Below are 21,116 nucleotides of genomic sequence, written 5' to 3'. Positions count from 1 at the left end.
AAACGTGTCGAATAAGATAACTATGAGAAATTGTGGTTTGTACAGGTTAATTGCTTAATTCGGGGAAGTTAACACGTTTAGAGTTGATGTGGAATGTCCGATGTTGGCGAATGTAGCGAACAGAAGGGTTCGGATGCGTTTTGGGTTGAATTGATGGTTTGGATATGCAAGCAATACGAAGAACTGAAGTTGAGGGGCCTTTGTGTCATTATCTGGAAGTTGAGTGTAGTGGACATACAAAAGAAATGAAGAAGATTAAAAGTGAGGGGGTTGAAATGGCATTAGTTGAAAGTTGTAAAAGATGGAGAAATGGAGGCTTTGATTTGCGCTGGAGCTTACGGTTTTCGAACCGTGACTTACGGTTGTTGTGCATGGGTTCCACAAAAAGACACAGCAGGTAGCACTTAAAGCTTACGGAATGAACATGCAACTTACGGTTTCAGCAAGGTTGCACGTGAGTGTTTATGGGATGGATTTAAAGGATTATATTAAAAACCTAAGTGGAGAAGAGATCATATCCATCGACTTGTTTTTTGGCAGCCATCATCTCGACAAGAGGAGCAGCCATTTACAACAATTTTGGGCTTCTTGGACTCTCGATTATTGAAAGCCTTTAATTCATCATGAACTTCTCTATCATCGATCTTGGCAGCAAGAATACATAATTTTTGGAGGGCATTTAATTTGATATCATCATCATTACAAGAGAATGCTAATCATCAGCCAATATTCACGTGAAGAGGCAAAGTCAACAACATCATCATGGGGTGGACTTTATGTGCAGACTTGGGGGATTTCTTTTTAGCATGCATTAATTTATTAAAAAAAAATAATAAAAGAATAAAAGAGGTTGCACACTTGGGCCGATATATGGGAATTAATTTTGGGCTTCATCATCTCGACATGGGCAGCATCAAAAGACTATTTTTGGTGGGCTCTAATCACTCACGAAGAGGAAAAATATAACACAACTTTTAGCAGCCGGCCATACATCAGACTTTTGGGGGGGGATCGATTGGAAACACACAACAGAACTTTGGCTCTCAAAAACTCATCTCGATAACACATCATTCATCATCAAGTTCCGCGCGTACCAGTTCGATCATGTTTTCAACTTTCTACAAAGCTTTTGAAGATTGTATAAACATCATGAGCGGCTAGTCGTCCTGTGACCGTCTCCGGGAATAGGGTTAATGTTTGAATATTGGTTTGCTTATTGTTACGACTTTTCGGATTAGGATTCGATTAAACTTTCGGTTAGTCGTTCCTATTGTTTTTGTTTCGATTAAACACTATTTGATTATCGTAATCATTCTTGTTCATCAATTATTTGGTTTGTTCATCAACAATCGGGATTAAATTCTAGGATGTCATTGTTTTAAACCTTTAATCATTGAACTTGACTATGTTTATGAAATCTAAAATTGGTAATTAATTGGACTACTATTCATTTGCATCAATCTTTCGGTTTCGATCGTGGATCATTGCAATCAAATATATTGTCCGTTAATTATTTATCAAAACAAGTTTACAAATCATGTCTATGTGATTTCCAACTGGTCGTAACTAAGTAACCTGATCTTTTGCATAACCTGAAAACCTGGAGATTGGTCCACTTTCTCACAATTGTTTACAACTCTAATTTATATTTGTTTTACCAATCATTCTCAAAACTGCAAAAAGCAATTAATTTAGACGTAGATGGTAATTAAAGCAACGAACTTTCATACTTTCCACTGATTCCCCGTGGATTCGACACCCTACTTGCCCTTTACTAGTAAAAGGTGAATAGGACACTTTTAACTTATATTTTTGACCGACCTTACGACATCGATCAACTCAACGTTTCAAACCAAGCTCCATCTAACTTTGATATGATAAACTCAACGTTTCGTTTAAACAACTATACATGCATATCATCATACACATTTTAGTCGATATCCCGCGATAACATCATTTATATCGTTCGTATTTACATACTTAACCCTTTTAACGCTTTCATACACTTAAATCCGTGATGCTCCAACATACACTATATACGTAAATTTTATTATTCGTATCTACACTTATACGCATACGTTTAAGCTTATACTTATACCCATACTACTCGTACGTTTTATGCTTGTACTTATACGCATACTACTAATACGTTTTACGCTTCTACTTGTACATATACTACTTACACGTTTTATGTTTATGCTCATACATACATGCGTATTCATACTTAAACTTATGCTAATACTTTCATCCTTACTAATGATTCATACATTCGTACCTATACACGAGCGCAACCCGAGGGATTCGCTTGCGTGGGTCCCATACATACTTAAGCATGGACTTGCTTGTATACTATACTCTTATACGTACACATTCTTATTTTTAAATTATGTATACCCTGATTCATACTCAACTAGTACAAGCTATGCGGATCATGCGACAATCAATATAATCGCGGGTGCACACGGGATTATAGTGATAGGCGTATGAAAACCATAGAGCGTACTACTGCGTATGGTAAAAAAAAAACACGGAACGTAACATGACACCGAATACGAGACGGATGTAATATGGTCAAAACATGGTGGATACGCCGCTGGTACATCCTATATATAAGTGATTTCACCATGTTACCAAAATTTCGTAAAACGTGCCATGAGAAATTCGGTGTTTTGCAGACCTTTTAGACCTAATACAAACTTCAAACAACTCACAAACGCATTATATCCGATTATCCACGACGAGACTTCATTCTTAGCACGCTACTTTCATCTATCCAATACTTATGCCATTCTTATACTTGCATTCATTAAGAGTCACTCGTTCACTTCCATACTCTCATTATCCTCTATTATTCTTTTCTTCAATACGAACCTCAAGCCTGTTTAAACGTTCGAATCCTAACTTGACGCCTTAACTTTAAAATCGTCTTTCTATTCTTAACTCCTGTGTAAACGTACTAGTAGACCGTTATCACTTTATTTAAAGTACCAAACCTTCTCGTCCCTCTTAATAAAGAAAATTTTTACAAATATGCGATTTACTACTAGTCTTAAAATTTTCATACAAACTACCTCCCTATTCATTAAATACAACCGTCTCGTACAAAGATCTTTCTGAAAACGACACATTTTATATATACCTATCCGATTTGATTCAAAACTGTTTAGACTCACACATGTACTCGCTTTTTACCTCGATTCGCTTGGCCAAAACGCCCTTTTCTCCAAGGTTTTCCTCTTGAATAAATTTCGGGACGAAATTTCCTAAAGGAGTGGAGACTGTAACGCCCCGCTTTTCGTATCTTTTCTTATTTAGAAAGCTTGTAATATATTTCTATTTTCGAAAAAACTTATATTTCTTGTAATCATATTTTTTTTTTCATCCGAGACTTCGATCGTAGTAAAAAAAAAAATTAATTATTCCATACGAATTATGCTTCGTTTATCTTTTTCTTACATGCCTGAACATTTGATCCTTATACACATTTGATACATACTTGTACCCTCGTAACACATGCGTAACTTGCAACCAATATACGATTCTAGATATCCTATACGTACCAACGCTTGATTATACCTTTACAATACATGACCTATACTTTATTTTTCGCAAACTTACTTAATTCCATATTTTGCATAAATTAATTATTTATATATATACATATATATATATATGATTAATAAATTGGCTAATTATATTGATATACCATAACATATCTATACATATAATAAAGTAAACCTGTTTTGAACAGGTGTCACTCATTGAGAGGGTTCTTAGACTTTTTTCCCGCTCAATGCCTCCCTCTAATTGATCCCCGTGAGTTTTTTTTTTTTTTTTTTTTTGTGCCCGATTCCGATTAAAGAGATAGATCCGACCCGGTTTTCCCCTCTTGCCTTAACTGGATCCTCGCAAACCCTAACCAGTTTCTCTGCCTCTCTACCCTTATTCTCTTTCAAATCTCTGATAATCTCGTGGAAGATGAATCCGATAATCTCAACCGTCTTTCAAATCTCTGATAACATCTGCAGGTAAGTAAATCTCCACGATTTGTTTTATATACAGATTGTTTTTTTTTTAATATTCGTAATCAAATCGAGAGGTCAGGTTTAGGGTTTAAAGTAGTGATTTCATATGTGTTGTTGAGGAAGATGATGTCCTATTTAATTGTTGTATTGGTTCTAGCATTAAAATGACAATTAGTATTGCCAAGTGGACTTTCAAATGTTTAAGGATATAGTTTTCTAGCAAAGTGTTTGTTTCCTCCGGTAATATGTTAAATACCCTACTTTTATTATCATGTTTTGAAGGGGCTTTTTTTCTATGGTGCTCTAATGATATGAATACCAGAACCAGAGGCCCTTTTGGTACCATGAGGTAAAAAGCTGATATGAGCCACGGTGCCAACAATAGCCTTGAACATTGTTGCAAGGCTACTGGATCTTCTTAAAGAGCAGCCGTCCATCCGATCATTGCAAGGATTACGCGGATAAATCGATCAGATCCTTCTGTTGTTTGATTTATTTGGATCTTGTACTCACCCAAAATCCTAATCCTCATTGTAAACCATCATGATTTTGGTAGCCAACATCGCCATAGATTTTGTTGTTGAAATGATCTCTATCTCATCTCTTTCAAAATTTTCCTCCCAGAACATGATCATAGCATCATCAGCAACATAATCATGGTGGATGATCTCGAATCTCTGAAGACCGTAAGTTAATTGATTTAAAAGGTATGGTTTCTCGGCCGGTACCGGTAAGTCGCCGATATAAGGATTTCTTTTAATGTCATGCAAAATTTTCCACAAGGATGATCTACGAGAAGCAAATGACAAGTAGAATCGTTCAAATAGTGGACCAGGCATTTTGCTATTTGTAGCCATGATTTAAGGTTATAGGAACTTTTTAACCTGTATATGGTTTTTTAATGCAAATTAAAGTTCATACTTGTAAAAATGCAGAAGAAAAGTTTAAAACTTTGACAAATTGTAAATATATAAACATGGCATACTAAATTAAGTAAAAATAAATGATATTATAAAATCAAGAAATCCTTTTCATAGTCAACTAATACAAAATTGATGTTTTTTGGTATCAGTCAAAGCCAAGATTTTATTATTCGATGAAGGCGACTAGAGGGAGTTTAACATCCATTCTCTGGAATTTCAGATATGATTGAAGTAGGCTTTCTTTACTACAAGATTGTAAGTTTTTTATTCATTTTAGGATAAGTAAAATGCTAATCACTTGGCATTATGTGTATGATACTGTAACTTCAATAATTACTGATATGCTTCAACGAATCGATCATTTATTTATATGTGAAGTCAAACTTGAAGACTACTTTGGACTGGATGTGGGGTGCTTTATATTTACATTCATCAAGGAAGATGATACGGGCTACTTTTTTTCTAAATAGTGACAAGGTTTTCATATTCTAGAGCTAATTTTTTTTTTGCTTCACCGTCTTCATGTTCCCCTGTGTATATGTGTGGTTAAGGTTGGCAAAAAGGGGTGGCTCGAAATAGGTTTTTGGGTCAATACGGGTCTAAGCAAAATGGGTTCTTCATGTTAAAGTGTGGTTTTGTGTGCAGGCATGTTCAATAAGCTCGCAAGTCGAGGAATATGCCTTTTTACTAATGCAACTATACTTTAAAAAGTCATCACTTGCTTGAACCATCGTACAAGGTTTTTGTTTCAAATAAAGTATGAACATGCAAACAACTTCATTTTAAAAGAATCAGTGAATTTGACAGTTTTATTCATTTAAACTTTAACAACCACTTTACAAAAATGAGAATAGGTGTTCAAAATATTCAACTGTTACATTTAGCATGTTGTCATGAACTAAAGATTTCTTTTGCTATTGTTTTGGAAAGACTTCATGGTTTTGAGTGGATGCAGCAATACAGGAAGCTAAACTTTGGTCCTTGTGATAATTATAAAGTTAATGCGAAAAAATATCCATTCTAATAAGACACTATAAGTATACATTGGCTTACTTAGAATTAAGACATCCGTTTGTAATTCTATTATTGGTTCTTTAACAAAAAATGGATGAGTAGCTAAAGTTACGGTATGAATGAGTTAATTTGATTTTGTGTTCAATTTAATCATATAACAGCCAGCTTGAAAAGGAACAAGTCAAATGGAGAGTGGAGAGTCCGAACTATTCTAAACCCCGAAGTACAAAGGTCCATGGAAGCGAATGTTTATGGGTTATAATTTAAAGCTTTTTAGTATTTTCATTTGTTAAACCAATTTCAATTAATTGCAATTTAAAGCTTTATAATATTTTTATTTGTTAAACCGCGTGTACACGCGGGCTCTAACCTAGTATTATAATAATGATAATCAAACACAAATTTGCCAAAGTTAGAAAGACAATTTGCTGGCCACTTTCGGCCGATCACATCACAGCCTACATGGCTGAATTAACTTATTTTTTTTAATCATTATTACACTATTATTATTATGTTAAGAAAAAAAAAACAAGGATTCTTATATCATTATATCTAAAATAAAGAAATAAAAAAATGGACAAGGATTGGCCAATTTTTGTAGCTGGTCTCGCACTACACATTGGCTTAATGTTGGCCATTTCCTTTCCACTAATATTATTTCATTTTAATATACATTAATATGAAACATTGATGGCCAATTAAATAAAGCACATCAGCTGGTTATGTTCAAGAATTTCGGCCAGGTCTCGAGACATCAACCGTATTTAGATTTTTTTTCTTTTTTTATTGTTTTGAACCACACCTACTTGTATTAATTGCAATCAACTTAAACCCTAACCTTTCCCCTATATATACCCACTAATATCCAGCCCCTTTTTCACTTTACAAACCTCTTAATCACTCCAAAATCACTCTCTAATCACTCTAAAATTCCCAGCTTTGAGCAGAAGGTTTAGGTCATTCAAAGTGAGTTCTAGCTCACTTCTTCAACTCTTTTCTTCTTGTTTCTTCTTCTAAAACACTTGGATAACCTCTAGGAAGGTTTTCACATGTTTGCTTGGGCAAACTAAGATGAAACCTCACCATTTTTGAGGTCCAAAGTGCATATAAAATTCTGCTCATTTTTATTTCTTTTTAAGTTTATATTTTGATAGAAAACTTGGTGGAATCTTGTTCCCACCAAGCTCACAACTTAGTCTATGGTTGTGAGTTTGTGTTTAGGGGATTTCCATCAAAGTTTTGGATTCAAAAACCCCTTTTATTTCTGTTTATACATAACAAATCAATGATGAAAACAAGCACAAGACATCATCTTTTATATGATGAACTTGTGACTTGTGAAGTGTGAACAAATGGAAGCTTTGGCTTTCCAAACTAAGTTCCACTCCTTCATTTGAACATTTTATAACTTGTTAGATTAGATTTACTTTATTGTTATTCATGACCCTCCCACCATATTCATGATGGTGTGTGTAGCGGTGAATCTTATAATGAGGTTTTCTAGCCTCCATGCTTGACATACATGATGTTATATGACAATACTTGATTGGACTTAGTTTTAGGATGTATTATTACTATATAAACTATACATAATTATATAAAAACATGGTTGAGTTTGTGGTGTTAATCAAACCATGATTAGCCATCATAAACCTAAGTTATCATATCAAAGATTCTAGAGTTCTTGTTATGATTCCAATGGGCAATTTGGGACCCATGAAACCACTAATTTTGGTGTCATAAGCAAACTCTTAGGGCTTAGATATTACTTTCATGTATACATACTTTTACTACTTTAGTTTCTAAATTCCGAATCTTACCACTCCCTACACATCATGTAACCCTACCATCAAATCCTCACTCACAAGCAAACTCGTCACTCTTGGATAATCGGAAAGCATGTGCAAATTTGTGAGTATACTCGTACTTTTCCCCTTTTACTTTTACCACTTTTGGGGTGTAACATGTTTACCTATTGAAACTTACACATGAACTTTTGTCTAAACACACGAACATTCCTATAACAATGCTTGTATATGTGATGGCTTGATACTTTAAATTTGGGTGATTCTTATGTGTTGAACTTATCATTAACTTCGTACGAGCCAAACCTTGACATATGTAGCGCTATAGGATTAACGACCCGCCTCTACTGAAACTTTGGTTATGTCATGAGCAAGTTGCGTTTTCTTGGTTTGATATGTTAGACACATGCCATATTTAATGTTTATCTTGAATCGCATGCTTGCTATGAGGAATTGTTCACACTTTTATCTTATGCTATGTATGTACCAAACTTGTATACTCGCCTTTGCTTTTGCATTGAACTTTATTTTAAACATGTTACAGGTTGAGGATGATGATGCTATGAAAAGAAGTAGCGTTGATGCCTAGATACACATATAGACGTTTAGGTTTAATATGTTGTATCAATTTTGATTATGTTGTTATGTATTTCCTTTGAACTTGTTGTTATTTGTATTTCTTGTATTGTTGACAATTTACTTATGAAATGAAACCGGTTTATTAAATATTGTCACAAATAGCGTTATGAAGTCTCTTGCAATCTTCACACTTCGTCTCATCCCGATGTTTCCGCCATTGGTTGGGGTGTGACATCTGGTCATCTGGCGCGGTATGACACGTTTTCCCGCTGCACTAGTTACGAGGTCATCCGGGTTTAGGGGATGTGACTCTTTCCTGGACAAGTCACAGTCCTTAAACTATGTTTATGTCATGTTGATGTTTGTGTTTGTTGAACAATGTTTATGTCGTTAGGATGTGTTTCCGTTGAGACAATGTTGTTGTATTTGGTTTTTAAAACTTAATCCTATGGATGATCTTGCATGGTTTTATTTCATATAGCTTTGTTATGGTTAAGCTATGGTATTAAGAAGTCACACCAAAATAACCACGCTTCCGCAAAGCCAGGGTGTGACACATTGGGAACGAGCAAGACTCGAACCCGCCACCTCCGGGTTAGAATACGGGCTGGTGGCCATTGGGCTGACACCCAATGGTTAAGCCAATGTGAGGTAGCCTACTTGCTAGAGACACATGTCTCTTAAAGGGAGGTCTCATGTTCAAACCTGGATAAGGGGAAATAATTTAAAAATATTGATGTAAAGTAGTAAAAAAGTTCATTCGAGTAAACCCAATGACAAAAGACCGTCCGCAAAAACAGAGACAACCCTAATGAGTAATGACTTAGGGGTGAGCAAGTTTAGGTCCGGACCGAAAATAACCAAGAACCAAACCGAGAATTACCCAACCCAACCCGACCCGAACCTAAGTACCTAGGTATTTAGATCAGTTCCAATTTTTCATATAAAGTCAGGTCGGGTCGGGTCGGTTCTCGGTTCTTTTCATGATGAAACCCGACTTGGACCTATGGACCGGAACTGACCCTATATTTAAGGTAGTGAATCGGTTCTGTATTTTATGTTTGATCGGTTATCGGGTCAGGTCAGGTAATGCTCGGATAGGGTCGGGCTTTTCGTTTTGCTCACCCCTATAATGACTAATGACTTAGCCCCTATCATTGAAGTGAAAACCCACCACCCAAAGGTTTCTTGCAAAACAAAACAGGCTAAAATCTTCATTCCAGCTAAAGTCAGGGTCCTAAACGTAAAATCGGGTAGGGGTTTAGGGCAATAAAGAGGAAGTCGCCCACAAACAAAGATTAGGGTTTATTAGGGTTTATAGATCTTGCAAGAAAAGACACCGTTGGTAGCAATGGATTCCTTTTCATCGCCGTCGAGTTCATCGTCGTCATCGCAGATGTCTACTGAAGACTTCATGGATCAGCTTAAGGTTCAACTTGCTCAGGCTTACGCCGAGGAGTTCCTCGAGGTATACACTTCCATCTGCTTAGTTATATCTGCAGCCGATTATGATTATATATAGATACATCAGAGATTAATATATTGTTGTATTATTGATTATTATTTGCTATAATATATGAGTTTAGATTTAGTATTGTCAAAAAACTGCTCAATTTGGGGAGAATTTAAACCTAGATCTGTGTTGTGAATTCTTATGAGATTGACAATTTGACAGAGATGGATACATGCCACTAAGGTATACCTTGTTTAGATTAGATAGATGATTTTTGAATGTAATTTCAAGAATTAAAAATCACAATGTATTTGAGATGTTATGATTAGGGGTGTAAACAAGCCCAGAGGCTCGAGAGCTACTCGTTATTGGCTCGGTTAAAAGCTCGAACGAGCCGAGCTTTAACGAGCCCGAGCTCGAGCCTTGAATAGAGCTCGTTTTGTTATCGAGCCCGAGCTCGAGCCTGAAATACAAAGCTCGTTTACGCTCTCAAGCCTAAACGAGCCCCAAACAAAATTTATTTTTTTGTATATAATATAATAATAATGATGATAACATTGCCGATCCAAACTCGAGCCGAGCTTTGGCTCGTTTAAGGCATACTGAAACGAGCTCAAGTCGAGCTTTTAGCTTGTTTGATGTTGTTCTCAAAATAGCTCGAGCCGAGCCGAACTCGAGCTTTGGGTTTTACTCGCGAGCCGAGCTCGAGCTAAAATAAGTAAGCTCGAGCCGAGCTCGAGCTTCAGAAAAACATGACGAGTCGAGCTCGAGCTTGGCCCGGCTCGTTTACACCCCTAGTTATGATGATTAAATAAAAATCATTTTTTTTGTTGACACATAGCGATAAACACCAACTTATTTTTATGGACAAAACTCACAATGATAGGTTTTAAGTTTTAAATAAGGGGCTGATTGGCAACCTTGTGCTGAGCCATTAAGAGGCTTGACGGATTAAGAGGTAGCCTCTAAATTGGTCAGAATGTTTTAAAACACACCCGTTGAGAGGCTCCGTGAACCATTAACAGGTGTCTTTTAAGCGAACCGAACACAATCTACCTCTGACTGATTCATTAAGATTATAGAGGCTGCCAAACAGCCCCTAACTGATCTGCTTTCAGTATGCAGTCAAGAAATTGTTTCTGATTTATGTCAATTTAAAAAAAAATGGGTCTGCATATGAAAGAGATTAGCTACTGATGGTTGCAAAAGTCGCTAGGCGCTCCCTAGTTGGTCGATCGGGGAGTCGAGAGTACTCGGTTTAGGCGGAGAGTACTCGGGGAGTACTCGGACATGTTAAATTATAAAGAAATTACCTTTTTGGAGATTAAATATATGTCAAATAACATAAATTTACTAATATTTATAACAAAATACGTGAAAATGATATTCATTCTTTAATATGATAGACATAGAAATTATGTTATTTTATTATTCAAGTCAAACTAGGCCCGAGTTGACCTACTAGATCCCATTCTGGCCGAGGTTGACCGCGTTTGACCGACTCCGAGTAATTAGGTGGAGTCAAAGAAAGTCGCCTCGGCAGCCTACCTTGTAGCGACTACTCGGGGAGTACTCGGCCTTGGAAACCTTGTTTTACAACCATGCTATAAACATTAGGCTAATGGGCTTCGGGTCCTATATTTGGTCATTAGAGTCTGTCGTTTGTAGTAACTCAAGGCACCTTAGTCCATAAAACATTAATAAGATTCGTTTAATAACCGGCGAAGTATTGATACTATGATGTTGTTAGAAAACATAAAAAACAAACTACATACAGACATGTAGATATGCTATGTATGATTACCATTGCAAAGGTTTTCACAAAATTTGGGATTGTATTTAGTTATTTACGATTTAATTTTGGTTTGGAAACAGACAGTGAGGGGAAAGTGCTTTGACAAGTGTATCACTAAACCGGGCAGCAGTTTGAGTGGGGGAGAAAGTAGTTGCATCTCCAGGTGTGTGGATCGTTATATTGAGGCTACTGGTATCATTAGCAGAGCCCTTTTCAACCAACGGTAAAAATCTGAAAGCAGAGTATTTTTATTTGAAATGTTCATTTGTAACTTGCATAATGCTTTCTTATTAGGAAAGTGAGGACCATAAGCCATGTTTTTTTATAATTAAACTCGACGTTTTTGATTCAATTAAGTTTGAAACTTTCAGTCACGTATCTGAATGGTTTGCTTTCGTATCTCATATTTCTTGCTTTTTATTGTAGCCCTTTTGGCTCAAATGGTTGTTGACATGGTTATCTTATGGTTGTTTGTAAAATCTTGTAAATGGGCGTAAGACCCGTGACTCGAGCCAAATGGTTTTGGACCCGAATAGACGATTTAAACAAATTGCTTTTTATGTTGGTGACTGGTAGTTGGTTAAGGCTGAAAGGCGGTTGGGGCCATTGTCTGTATTGATTAGCTAGATGGATGAAGGCCAGTTCAAAGAATGGTTTGACTGCATATTAGTGGGTCTGAATCAGTTCAAAAGATTTTATTCTCAATTTGTGTGTTGGTCTGGTATTGAATCGGTCTTGCATAACATGACTTGGCCATTGGTTTTTTCTACTTTTATATTCATCTGTTCACCATGCAAATATCATTAATTGATCTTTAGTTTTTTTTTAAACGTACAACTATGCTACTCGGAAAATCTACACCTCTTTTCTCCAATGAGATTAAAACCATCGCCACTTTGCGAGGGGGACACTAATACAACATTATGATACCATTGAGCTACAAGCTCTTTAGTAATTGGTCTTTAGTTGCGCCCATTTTTTGTAATTAAAATTAAAGTATTATATATTTTAAAACGATTCTCTATGTAAACACTAACTATCAAATTTGATAAAATAAACATGTTTGGTTTGTAAATTTGTTAAAAAAACTTGCGTGATAGTGGTTGCCGTGGTGAGAAACGGAGGTTCAAATTTTTGGTTATTCGCTAGTTGAAAGTGAATCGAAGGAATTCACTTCAATTTCATTTATTTCTGTTCTCTGTCCAAAATTTTAGAACTAATAATATGTTGATAATACTACGTTGAAACTCTGAGATCTACTTTAATCATGTAATTTTTATTAAATCAATTGACTGGAATCCTTGTTGATTTCAATATGTTTGAAATTAAGTTTTAAAACATTTGGCATTAATAATAGTTTGTGTTACTACATATGCACATTGTTATACTTAAAAAAAATGAGAGATGAAATGAAATCAAAGAAAGAATGAGAAGATGAATATATTTCAGTTCGAACACATGTTATTGAAATATTTATGTGTATGGTTTGGGTAAACATGTATGTTTTAATTAACTGGGTCACATATCACTTACCCGTAAATTTTTTAAAACCATTCCAATACACGAATACTGGTCCTCTTTCCTACTTGTGTTAAAAGATGAGGAGCTAAACCTTAGACCACACGTAGTGGGTTTTTTTGGCGTTTTCCCCAAAAAATCGCCCAACAACGCACCTAGACCGCCCCCTGGGTGTTTTTTCAAAGAAAAAAAAAACTCTGGAGTGTCATTTTTTCCACGCCTTCTTCCTTATGCTTGGCCATTAGCATTGTTTTCTTTGTTTTTAGTTTTATTTTTTTTTATTAAATTCTATTAGATTATAATGCCTCATAAGTTTTCAACCCACACTACACCCCTTTTAAGATAATGCCACACAATGTCTACATGCTGACTGTACCGTTACATGACGCAAAACGCCCAAGACATTGGCGAAGCTTGAGATTTCCGACCGGGGGCTAGAAAACGTGTATACTCAAAAATTTATATAAAACTAAGGGTAAAAAACGTATATACCAAAAATTTCTATACAAAAACTACATACTTGTTCGGAGTCGGCCGACCCCTCCCACCCCTAGTATGCTGCACCATTGGCCAAGGGTATTCCCCTCCCACTACCCCTTACACATGTTCAATTGGCACCTTTTTAAATTTGGGGGTAAATGCATAACGTGTCATGAGTATAACACAAACTTGCAAATCTTCATCATCGTAATATCACAATCATCAAATCAAACACAGGGCAATAAAGTGAGTCGAAAGAGAGACGAATACACGGGCATAAAGCAGCAGAGCATTCATTATCTGTTCATGAAAGGGTCGTTTTCTCAAACCTAAAACAGAGCAAACGTCTTATGGAGATTCATATAATAACTGTAACTTTGATGAGACATGAAAAAACCCATCATCGATGGTACACCCACAAATAATTTACACACCAACGATCACAATTACAATTTGTTCCACGGATACAACGACTGTTTGAAGCTCTCTTTGCCTTTAATGATCTCATTTTGGTTCCCTTTTCTGCTTTTTCTCTCTACATTCGGCTTCAATCATGGTATTCAAGGTCTTTATTTTCTCCAATTTCATGTTTTCCCCCTTTTATTTCTGTTGTTGTATACTGCTATTTTGAAATACCCATTTGTTGATTTCAATCTCATCATGTATTACTATTTCATCAATCTTATTAACCCTAATTTCATCAACTTTTAGTTCTGTATGTGAGATGTTGTGTCAATGTTTCGTGATCATGTTAACTCTGTATGCATTTGTTTTCTAGGGTTTTTAATCTGTGGTTTTTAAGGATGATATTATTATTATTATTATTATTATTATAGGTTTTTGCCTTTTTCAAGTTGCATATTATTTAAATTTAGTGTTTGGGTACTTATGGGTCAAACAATTTAGGGGTCATTTTACACTATGTAGTTAATATTCCGATATATATCAGTGATATATCGGTTCTCGGTTCCCTGCCGAGATACTGGTGCAAAATATCGGACAGAATGTCAGTACTGATAATATCGGCGATATTGGACCGATAGGGTAGGGATAGTGTACATTAATTCAGAAGTGTGAGAAGTGTATTATAACATTATATATAACACTATATAACACCATATAAACACCGTATAACACTATGTAACACCATATAACACTATGTAACACTATATCATCATCATCATCATACTCAGTAAATCCCACCAATAGCAAAGCAAAGGTAGGGTCTGAGGAGGGTAAGATGTAGACAGCCTTACCTCTACCCCGTAGGAATAGAGAGGCTGCTTCCAGTGAGACCCCCGGCTCGATAGTAGTTTTGCATCAAGCCTTGGACGTAAGGCACATAACACTAAGCAATCGGGACAAAGACCGATTAGTGCATGTACACTTTTGTCTTTCAGCTGTCAACTCCACCACATGATGCATGATTAACCATCCTCATCTTTTAACGTTATTTTCACGAAATTAGTAAAATAACGTTAAATTAGTGCACTTTCACTTTTGCCCCCTGATGGCCCACACATATGTAACACTATATAACAATATATAACACTATACATCTATCATAGACATGCTATCAGATAAAATATAATGTTATATTTGTTATATAGTGTTATATGGTGTTATATGGTGTTACATAGTGTTATACGGTGTTTATATGGTGATATATAGTGTTATATATAGTGTTATAATACACTTCTCACACTTCTGGATTAATGTACAGGATCCTCTACCTAGACCGATATATCACTGATTTTCCCGATATCAGTACCTTTCTTATTAATTTTTACCGTTTGTCTTTCTTCTTATTGTTGCTATTAGTGTTTTAAGTCTTAATTGTTAGTTGTTAGTGTTAAATGTTGGTGTTTTAAGTCTTAGTCAGTTCCTACTTACTACAGTTGTTAGTGTTTTGCAAGTTGTAAAATTAATTTGTTAATGGTAGGAGAGCATACTGAATTGTTAGTGTTAAGTTGCTATATATATAAAATTTAGCATGATATTAAAATTACCGATATCTCACCGATATCCCACTGCGATAACCGATATCTCAATTATCGGTCCTTGACTGATATCTGATATTTTACCGCACTAGCTACTTAGCTTATGGGTCAAACAATTTAGGGGTCATTTTACATTGCAAATACTTAAATAATCAAAATTTGCCAAACACTAGAACTATGCAGTTAATATCGGTGATATATCGGTCATCTCGGTCCCTTAGTAAAATATCGGTGTCAAATATGGGTCAAAATATCAGTACCGATATTATCGGCGATATTGACCGATATTTGACGGATATAACCGATATGTCACTGATATTTGACCGATATAACCGATATTTGACCGATAAAACCGATATTTGACCGATATAAACGATATATCACTGATATATCACTGAATTATTGTTGTTAAATTGCTATATATATAAATTCTGCATTATTTTAAAATTACCGATATCCCACCGATATCTCACCGAGATAACCTAAATTTCAAATATCGGTACTTGACCGATATCCGATATTTTACCGCATTAACTGCATAGCACTAGAAGAACTTATTATCTGATTCTTGCAACTTGAAACAACAAAAACACATCCAAACACTATCTGATTATTTTGTTTTGATTATTTCATCTTGGGTTAATTGTTCAGGGAATGTAGATGCACATAATAGGAACTTTACTAATGCTACCACGAATCCGTATACCGAAGAACTAAGCCAAGATCGTACAGGTAGTTTGCTTTTAGAGTTCGACGTACCAGGGAAGTCAAAGTCAAAGTCAAACGATGTTGTATCTAATAACCATAGTTCTGTAGATACCGAAACGAACCAACTTCAGGGAACGAGTCCTGTCGAATCAGTAGTTTCAAAAGTTTTAGGTTACTCGACGTTAGTTTGTGAACGGGAATTTCAAGATAGTTTTATAGAAAAGAAAGAAGAGGAAGTGAAAACCGATAGGGCGAATCTAACGTATCCCGATGTTGATGAGTATGCGAACATTACAAAGCAAGAGTATGGGTCGAGTGGTGCGTCGGGCGGGTTACTTAACATAACACATAGGCTTGAGCCGGATGGTACGTACTATAACTACGCGTCGGCATCGAAAGGCGCGAAAGTTGTGGCTCATAATAAGGAAGCGAATGGAGCAAGTAACATATTGGGTTTGGATCATGACAAATATTTAAGAAACCCGTGTTCTGTTACGGATAAATATGTTGTTATCGAGCTTGCGGAGGAAACCCTAGTTGACGCTGTAAATATTGCGAATTTCGAACACCATTCTTCCAATTTTAAGCAGTTTTTATTGTCGGGAAATTTGGTTTTCCCGACTGGAACGTGGTACCCTCTCGGAACTTTTGTCGCTGAAAACGTTAAACACCGTCAATACTTTAAGTTACCTGAACCCAAATGGACCCGATACTTAAAACTGACTTTAGATAGTCATTACGGGTCAGAGTTTTACTGCACGTTAAACGTAATCGAAGTTTACGGTATAGACGCGATTGAACGAATGCTTGAAGATCTTATCGTGACGTCAGAAGAATCAACAAGCGTTAATACAACCGCATCTCCCGCTTCAACGAAAACTACAAGCTCAAATAACTTGAAACCGGACGGTGAATTTAAGAACGTGGGTGAAGCTGCTAGTCGGAAGATGGAAGGTGTTGAAGATGGTAAACGGGTTGATGATGACGTGGCGAAAAAGCCTGTCGGTGTGACGAAAATTCCCGAACTTGTATCGAAAGGTAATGGAAGAATACACGGTGATGCGGTTTTAAAGATTTTGATGCAAAAAGTTAGATTACTTGAAAAGAATTTATCGTTATTGGAGAATTGTATTAAAGAGTTGCATAAGAGACAAGGGGATGTTTTTCCGCAACTAGATATCGAGGTTGGGAAGTATTCGGAGCTTGTGGAGAATACGCGATTGCAAATTAAGGATCTTTTGTTATGGAAGGCAACTATGGTGCGTTTGTTTACTTTAAATGGTTAGTAAAGTAATGAACCGAGTAAAGTACACGGATGGTCCCTGTGATTTACCAAAGTTTTGGATTTGGCCCCTAACTTTCCAAAAGTACACGGATGCTCCCTGTGGTTTGCACTTTGTAAAGCATTTAGTCCCCAATAGGCCTGTAAACGAACCGAACATTCATGAACTTGTTCGGCGGGAAGTTCGTTTATGTTCGTTTATTTAATAAATGAACGAACACGAACAAAAAAATTTGTTCATTTAATTAAATGAACGAACATGAACACACCTTGTGTTCGTTCATTTATGTTCGTGAACATTCTTTTATGTTCGTTCATTTATGTTCGTGAACGTTCGTTTATGTTCGTTTAAATTTTAATAAATACATAAATAGTTATATTTATATAAATATTAGGTTTTCTAACTACTTATATAAATATAACTAATTAGTATATCTATGAACACTTATTTAGATGTGTTTTCGGATGAAATGTAATATATTAGACTTGTTTCTTTAATCATGTTATATTATGTTTATTCAAATACGTTCAGTTAATTTTTTTTTATGTTCGTTTGTGTTCGTTTATGTTCGTGAACTGCCCGTTTAGGCTTTAGACGAACGAACATAAACGAACACGAACATGCCCGATTTCTTAATGAACGAACACGAACAAAAAAATGTGTTCGATTATATGTTCGAGTTCGTGTTCGGGTTCGGTTAAAGTTAAATGAACGAACACGAACACGCCTATGTTCGTGTTCGTTCGGTTCGTTTACAGGCCTAGTCCCCAACGAACAAATCTAAAGGTTAAAACAGCTCCACGTTAGGGACTAAATGCGTTACAAAGTGCAAACCACTGGGGCCATCCATGTGACTTTTGGAAAAGTTGAGGACTAAACGCGTCACAAAGTGTAAACCACAGGGACCATCCGTGTACTTTTGAAAAGCTAGGGACCAAATCCAAAATTTTGGTAAACCATAGGGACCATTCGTGTACTTTACTCTAATGAACTTCATGATAAATTTACATAAATATTCACCAAAAATAATTCATATTTTTCAGGAAAAAGAAATTGCTGAGCTGGAGTCGTGGAAGGATTTTGTGTCGTCCCATCTGGAGTCGGTTGTCAAAGAAAACGCCAGTCTCAGGTTGTGTAAACTTGCATATTGTATACTCACGTATATAATGTAATAAAAATGCATCGTTGAAATGCGGATTTCTTTTCTTTTGACCGTTTGTTTCATCGCTTTTACGTGTTTATAAGGGAGCAATTTCGATATATATCCCTACAAACTTGTAAAATATCATATCTACCCTTGCAAAATTATAAATATCATATATACCCTTATAAAGTAGTTGAAATATCATATATACCCAATTCATTAAAGACAATTCAATAAATGACAATTTTACCCTTATCTTTTTAAAACTTTGAAATCTCGTATACGACCTTTAACTTCAAATATTATATTTACTCATTTCTAGCTTAATTTATTTTTTTAAATATTATATATAAAGAATACTATTGTTTATGAGAAAATAAAAATAAAACTAAAAATAAAAACGGTTAAAAATAAATTTAAGCACAAAATGTGTTATATAAAAGAGTAAATTATGATTTTGGCCCCTGTGGTTATATTACTTTTACCCTTTTAGCCCAAAAAGGAATCTTTTAACATCTGAGCCCCCAACGTCTTCTTTTCTAACCCTTTTAGCCCCTAAAAGTAAATGGATGGGGTTAGTGTTAGGGGCCAAAAGGGTTAGAAAAAAAGACGTTGGGGGCTCAGATGTTAAAAGATTTCTTTTTGGGCTAAAAAGGTAAAAGTGATATAACCACAAGGGCCAAAATCGTAATTTACTCTATATAAAAATATGAAGTTGAAAGATGAGCATATATGAAAATTTGAAGTTAAAAAAATTAGGTTAAAATGATTATTTATTAGGCCGTTTTTAATAAATTGGGTATATTTGATATTTTAACTATATTGTAAGGGCATATATGATATTTTTAGTTTTGGTTTTAACTATATGAAAATGAGTAAACTTCCGTTTTGCTCCCTGTGGTTTGGTCACTTTAACGGTTTTGCTCCAAACCTTTAAAAATAGCCATTTTACTCCCTGATGTTTCGGTTTTTTTGCCAGTTTGCTCCCCGCCTCTAACTCCATCCAAATTGTTTGTTTTTCCATTTTGCTCCCCGCAGGGAGCAAACTGGCAACAAAACCAAAACATCAGGGAATAAAATGGCTATTTTTAAAGGTTTGGGACAAAACCGTTAAAGTGACCAAACCACAGGGAGCAAAACGGAAGTTTACTCTATGAAAATTTTCAAGTTTGCAAGGGTATATGAAATGAATCCTTATAAGAGTATAACTACAACTTCTCAAAATGGGTTCGGCTAAAAACAAGTCACATTTTGGTATGTTTTTAGGTTTTTGTTCGACCCATTTACCTATCTAGCTATAAATGGGTTGAAATTACGACCTCTATGAAACAGCTCTTTTATTGTCTTTTATAAATTAATTTCAAGTTTTTATTTTATGTTTTGTTTTGCAGGCTAGCAATTGAGAAGATCGCGAGTGATCAAGAGAACCTTGACAAAGCTGAGTTGACTGTGCTGACTGTGAGTGTTTCCTTTGCGATTGCTGCCATTTTAAAGATTGTTTCCGATCGAATATTTAAATCGCCTTACAGCAAACCGCACAGAAACGAGACAAGTTGGAAATTGCTACTGGTTACCTGTGTAGTAACTGCAATTGTTGTTTTAAACTTGTGTTAACAATTTAACCAAAACTATATCTTTGCAGTTGAAGAAAATAGAAGCAAATAGTAACTTTTAGACGCGTTATACGCTTTATTGTAGTTCTTTTAGACGTTTACGTTTGATGTAAAGGCGAAATCAAACTTTATCTAGAAATAGATTTTCAACATATGTATTAAGCTAACAACTTCTAATTAAATATAGTATAAACTACTAACATTTTTTTTTTGAACAACAAAACATTACTTTCATTCATTCCACCAAGAAGTCAACATAGCAAGATGCTATGGAGACATGATTACATCCAAGATCTCCACTACACCAAGCAAAATACACAATGTCAAATTACAGGACGGTCCATGCTAAAACAAATTAAGTTTTACATTTGGATATTAAATCTTCTCCAATCGCTCCAAGACACCCGGACATTCTTTGATCTTTGCCTCATCCATTCGAAAGTTTCTTCCTTTATTTCTTCCACTAGTTTGTTCATGGATGTTGTTCTCTCGTGGAAAACTATGTTGTTTCTATTCTTCCATAAGTACCATAAAGTTGCAAGGAAGACTTCATGAATTATCTTCTGCTGCGCCTTCGATCTTCCTAACCCGTTTACACATAATAATCTGGCCTTGACCTCATCCATAATATTGCCGGCTGGAACGTTTAGCCACTGATCTACCTGAGTCCACACCAAGTCTGCATGTTGACATTGTATCAAGATGTGATCCGTCGTTTCCGTTCTCATTCCACACACTTTACACACTTTACACACTTGTGATGTTACATTTATTCC

General features: G+C 35.6%; 2 protein-coding genes across 4 annotated transcripts; both read left to right on the top strand.

Moving 5' to 3' along the window:
* Window positions 1-9,588: 9,588 nt before the first annotated feature.
* On the top strand, window positions 9,589-11,993 carry LOC110922338 (mitochondrial import inner membrane translocase subunit Tim13). The gene is made up of 2 exons (XM_022166659.2): window positions 9,589-9,814; window positions 11,675-11,993. Exons 1-2 carry the CDS (start codon window positions 9,698-9,700, stop codon window positions 11,819-11,821), a joined length of 264 nt encoding a protein of 87 aa, XP_022022351.1. The 5' UTR covers window positions 9,589-9,697; the 3' UTR covers window positions 11,822-11,993.
* Window positions 11,994-13,716: 1,723 nt separating this feature from the next.
* On the top strand, window positions 13,717-20,490 carry LOC110921903 (SUN domain-containing protein 5). Of its 3 annotated transcripts, none has more exons than XR_002582716.2 (4): window positions 13,717-14,157; window positions 16,244-17,581; window positions 18,627-18,712; window positions 20,119-20,490. XR_002582716.2 is itself a non-coding variant. In XM_022166230.2 (4 exons), exons 1-4 carry the CDS (start codon window positions 13,980-13,982, stop codon window positions 20,339-20,341), a joined length of 1,794 nt encoding a protein of 597 aa, XP_022021922.1. In that variant the 5' UTR covers window positions 13,720-13,979; the 3' UTR covers window positions 20,342-20,490. The 3 variants fall into 3 exon arrangements, 2 of the variants coding, with proteins under 2 accessions (XP_022021922.1, XP_022021921.1); XM_022166230.2 differs by having other exon boundaries at window positions 13,720-14,148; window positions 16,244-17,559; XM_022166229.2 differs by having other exon boundaries at window positions 13,721-14,157; window positions 16,244-17,559.
* The last annotated feature ends 626 nt before the right edge of the window (window positions 20,491-21,116 follow it).

This window comes from Helianthus annuus, chromosome 17, assembly GCF_002127325.2.
Source record: "Helianthus annuus cultivar XRQ/B chromosome 17, HanXRQr2.0-SUNRISE, whole genome shotgun sequence".
NCBI lineage: Eukaryota > Viridiplantae > Streptophyta > Magnoliopsida > Asterales > Asteraceae > Helianthus > Helianthus annuus.
Note: the sequence above shows the minus strand (reverse complement) of the source record. Positions and strands in the feature narration are given on the sequence as shown.